We start from the raw sequence: 4,340 nt of genomic DNA on the forward strand, positions 1-4,340 counted from the left end.
TGTGCACTTCACGAGCTTGTTCTGGTTTACTGGAAATTAACCTGTTCTCTGTGGACACCCTTAGGACTGGAGCACATGTAGCACAGGTAATTGTGTCTATGCAGAAAACCAGAATGGATAGGATAGGTGATACTGTAGTCCAGTCTAGCCTAATATGCTGTCCTGAGAAGTGTCCCTAGTATGGTGTCCTGAAAAGTGTCCAGCAACAAATACAAAGGGAAGAATGTCAGAATGTGGCACGTGTTCAGGGGTACTTCACTGGAATGTCCTACAGTCCCTGAACTGCACATCTCTTAGGTGCTATCTGAGCCAAAGCTTCTGTCATCTTGCATTTCGTATCCCTCAGAAGAATTGCGCTTCTACAGACTTGCTCAATTACTTGTTAAGTATTTGTGACACTTAAAATCCAAAATATCTATGTAATAGTTTAGTTAGATGTTGTGAGAAGAACTGCTTTCTTTTTTTTTCTTTTCTTTGTTTGTTTGGGGTTTTGTTTGGTTTTGTTTTTTTTTTTCTCTGCTGCCTCCTAATCTGATAGTTGTTCCCCTATTTACAGTCACTGGGCCCCTCATAACAGGCTATCATCCTGTCCCTCAGTCCTCTCTTTTCCATCTTGTTAAACAGTAATATATTAATTCCTTGTCTAGAAGCTTTTTTGTATTTGAATCATACTTGTCTTGCAGACCTACTGCCTTGGATGTTTGAAGAAGGAATTATTGTTCATTTATATGTTCAACCTGACGTATTTTACATTCAAATTTAGCTTTGAGGGTGTTGATTTCTTGAGTTCTAAAGTCTCCCTTTTCTTTTTGGTTAGCCATAATAGTTTCCTTTTTCTACCCTATCTCCTTCTCTCCCTGCCCTCCAAAGCTCCAATGTGGAGCCACTGTGGTTTGGGTAACCTGTATTTATTCCATTCTGCTTACAGCATTAGTGAGCAGTGATAGTGATAAAAACCTTTGCTACATCCTTACCTACTATGTAAGCCCACACAAATATGGTATCGCCATCAGGTAAAACAGAAGCTTAGTTCAGGAGTAGCTTTGTCAACTTTAAAGTCAAAGAAATGCATAATAGCCAGATTTTTATTAAGCTATTTATTCTGATGTGATTGTTTATTAAAAATTAAAAAATATATTCTGTTCCTATCTTCAGACTACTGCTGCTGTTCTTTTCATTTTTTTTAATGAAGAATTTTTGTGGCAATAAACAGTGGTGTTTTAAAGCCATTATTTGCGTTGTTTTTAACAGGTATGAACAACAGCGGGATAATCTATCACAGCAGTCTTTTAATATGGAACAAGCTAATTACACTATTCAGGCACTGAAGGATACAAAGACAACGGTACCAGTATATTAATCTCACATTTGTTTAATTTGCATATGTACATCAGATACAAGCATGTTGTTTGACTCTGTTCTAGGTTGATGCAATGAAACTGGGGGTGAAAGAAATGAAGAAAGCTTACAAGCAAGTCAAAATTGATCAAATTGAGGTGAGCTTCTGTAGTTTAAATTATTAAAGAACAGAAACAATGTACTGAAATAGTGATGAGTGGACTATGTAACTAAAAGGTAAGCTGACTGTTTTAGTTCACATGAGTTTGCCTGCCTTTTTTATGGGACCACCATCATAATTCCTTCCCAATTTCACTGGTACTGCACAATCAGTTGTTGGCCTTATTGCACTGATTGTTGTTTCCTTGCTGGGCTAGTCTTTAATCTCCCCCTTCCTTTCCTCAGCACTCCAGCATAAACGTGGGTAAATACTTCCTGCTATGGCTTTTTTGTCCTCCCCCAGCTCTGACCCTGTTGCTACGTGCAGACTAGTCCTTTGCTCCCCTAGTTCATGGTAGTGCCAGATTTAAAAAAAAACAAACAAACAACAACAACAAACACAATCCAAACATAAAATTCATTTCAAGAGGCCTGCAAAGCCTGGCCCTGTCTTCAGATACTGCAGCTTAAAAACATAAGATCTTTAAATATAATTTAAAGTATGCTGCACGTCAGCTCTTATCAAATGCCAGTGCTTTAAGTTCTCTTTCCTGTGCTGTTTTTATATATGGCCTGCATTGTAAACCTTTAGCCAAGTATTGTCTCCTTACCTATACCCAAGTACAGTGCCAATAGTTATGCTAAAGTATCTTTGAACTTCTGCTGTGGCACAACTCAGGCTAGCGCTTTTTCCCCAGACAGTGGGTTTAATTTCTCTGGATTTCGTACTCTCCTGCTTTTCAAGATAGTGCTGAACTGTGGGTAATTTATTAGAGGCTTTCAATTTACTCTGAAGAATGGTTAAAACAAAAAAACAAGAGTTGTGCAGAGCTGCTGGGTCAAAGTTCCTTTTATTCTGCCTCATACATTTATTATAATTTTAAGGCCATGCTATAGCACCGAATGCATGTGTCTTGACTTTTATTAATGCTGCTTCAAAAAATGGTTTATGCATTAAAAATTTGAGTGCCTTGTATGTTGGAAGTATTAAATGGAATTTGATTAAGCTCTGATAAATTTAACTAAAACTATTAAATATGGACCAGTTGAAATTGTTTCTTGCTCCAGGACATACAAGATCAGTTAGAGGATATGATGGAAGAAGCCAATGAAGTCCAGGAAGCACTGAGTCGTAGCTACGGAACACCAGAAATTGATGAAGATGACTTGGAAGCAGGTTAGGAAAGTGGAGGATGATTTTTACATTACTGAATGTAAAAATCATCATACAGTGATCTTTTAATTAGTCAAATACTTCGAGTGTGTTTAATAAAGAGAGTTTTAATCACTTTTTTAAACGTAAAAGCTGCCTTTCCTTTAAGGGCAGTAACAAAAATATGAGGCAAACATGAGAGAGACGCTAATGGAATGCTAAAATGAAGGAAAGGTGGTTCTCTCCGTTTTGTGAGTGTGTGTGTATTCCTGACTGGTGACTAAGTAATACTAAATGAGTATGAATGTAAGCATTCAGTATGAATCCTGTTTCTCTGTAAGAGCATCTTTTCTTTTGCCAAAGGAATTCCTTGCGTAGTTTTTCAACCCACACAATTCAATTTCAGAACTGGATGCGTTAGGTGATGAGCTTTTAGCTGATGAAGACAATTCCTACTTAGATGAAGCCGCATCTGCTCCAGCAATCCCAGAGGTCACTCCTACTGACACGAAAAACAAAGTGAGTCCTTTCCTCTTTAAAAGAAAAATACATACATTTTTGTTTGGTTTGGATTAATCACATTTGTGTTGGCTGTTTGATGTTTGAATCCTTACTATTTTGAACAAAAAAACGTGCTTAATGTTTTACGTAGTTTGGATGCTATATATGAGAGAATGCGGTGTACTGAATGCTCTTTATTATATTTTAAAGAGCTAAAATGGTGTTTTTTAACTCCTGTCTAACATTGTCGGGCTCCAAGTAGAATTCAAATGTACCGTTACAGCTCCTAGTATAGTTATTCTTAAAAACATAAGAAAGTCTTCTGTATATTTGCATTTGGGGCTTCGTGATGAGGAAGCGTACTGATGCTCATATTTTGATCCCAGCTGTCACACAGGGACAATCGCAGATATATCGCTTTATAGAAAGTGTAAGGAAACGTTTGGGAAATGTTCTGGTTGGTGGGGAGTTGTTAACTCTGTTTCTTTTCCTTTCTTACAGGATGGCGTATTGGTGGATGAATTTGGATTGCCAAAGATCCCAGCAACATAAATGTTTCAAAAGCACAACGGATATAATGAACTCTACAAATCAAATTAAGATTTTCTTTTTTATTATTATTTTAAATCCTGGAGAACTTGTCCTTCCAGTGTAACCTTACTATCACTACATCCTAGAATGCAGTATGAATGGCTGGTGGTGTTCTTTCTTTGAAGAAAGTTGTTCTACTACTGACTTTTCTATTAATGGAAAATTCGGCGCGGTTCCCTTCAGTGGAAGCAGCCGTTCTCGTAGGTTTTGGTTTCCCTGTCTTACGGACAAAGTCGTACGTGGAGAGTAGTGGTGGCCGTCGGTAGCTGAGGTTTATTTTGACTTTGTATTACGTTTCTCTTTCTCGGAACTTAAGCCTTGCTGCTTACCCTGTGTACAACAGCTCCCTTGTCACCACGCTGCTTCGATAAAAGAACTGAAAGCGATTTTTAAACTACTGCGGTGCAGAGACTTCCGTGCTGTTGTACTTGTAACCTTCTTAAACGCTCTCATAAATCGGGTTACCGTCACCGTGATGTATTCTGTGGAGGCATAAAATCACGTAGATCAGCTGATCCGTTTGTGTGGCGTTTCTGGTCGTTAATTAGGCCGCGCCCCGCTCCCCCCACCCCGCCGCCTGCGCTTCCTCGTTTCCTCT

At 38.4% G+C, this 4,340-nt stretch overlaps 1 protein-coding gene across 1 annotated transcript in view; it reads left to right on the forward strand.

The window, feature by feature from the left end:
• Positions 1–4,254, forward strand: part of CHMP5 (charged multivesicular body protein 5) — a 7,579-nt gene extending 3,325 nt beyond the window's left edge. Inside the window, exons 5-9 of the mRNA XM_009885436.1 lie at positions 1,252–1,345; positions 1,425–1,496; positions 2,566–2,674; positions 3,057–3,169; positions 3,653–4,254. Of these exons, the coding sequence (XP_009883738.1) occupies positions 1,252–1,345; positions 1,425–1,496; positions 2,566–2,674; positions 3,057–3,169; positions 3,653–3,703 (439 nt within the window). The 3' untranslated portion in view covers positions 3,704–4,254. The remainder of the gene's footprint in view (positions 1–1,251; positions 1,346–1,424; positions 1,497–2,565; positions 2,675–3,056; positions 3,170–3,652) is intronic.
• Positions 4,255–4,340: the final 86 nt, after the last annotated feature.

The sequence above is a fragment of the Charadrius vociferus genome, unplaced genomic scaffold (assembly GCF_000708025.1).
Source record: "Charadrius vociferus isolate BGI_N301 unplaced genomic scaffold, ASM70802v2 scaffold174, whole genome shotgun sequence".
NCBI lineage: Eukaryota > Metazoa > Chordata > Aves > Charadriiformes > Charadriidae > Charadrius > Charadrius vociferus.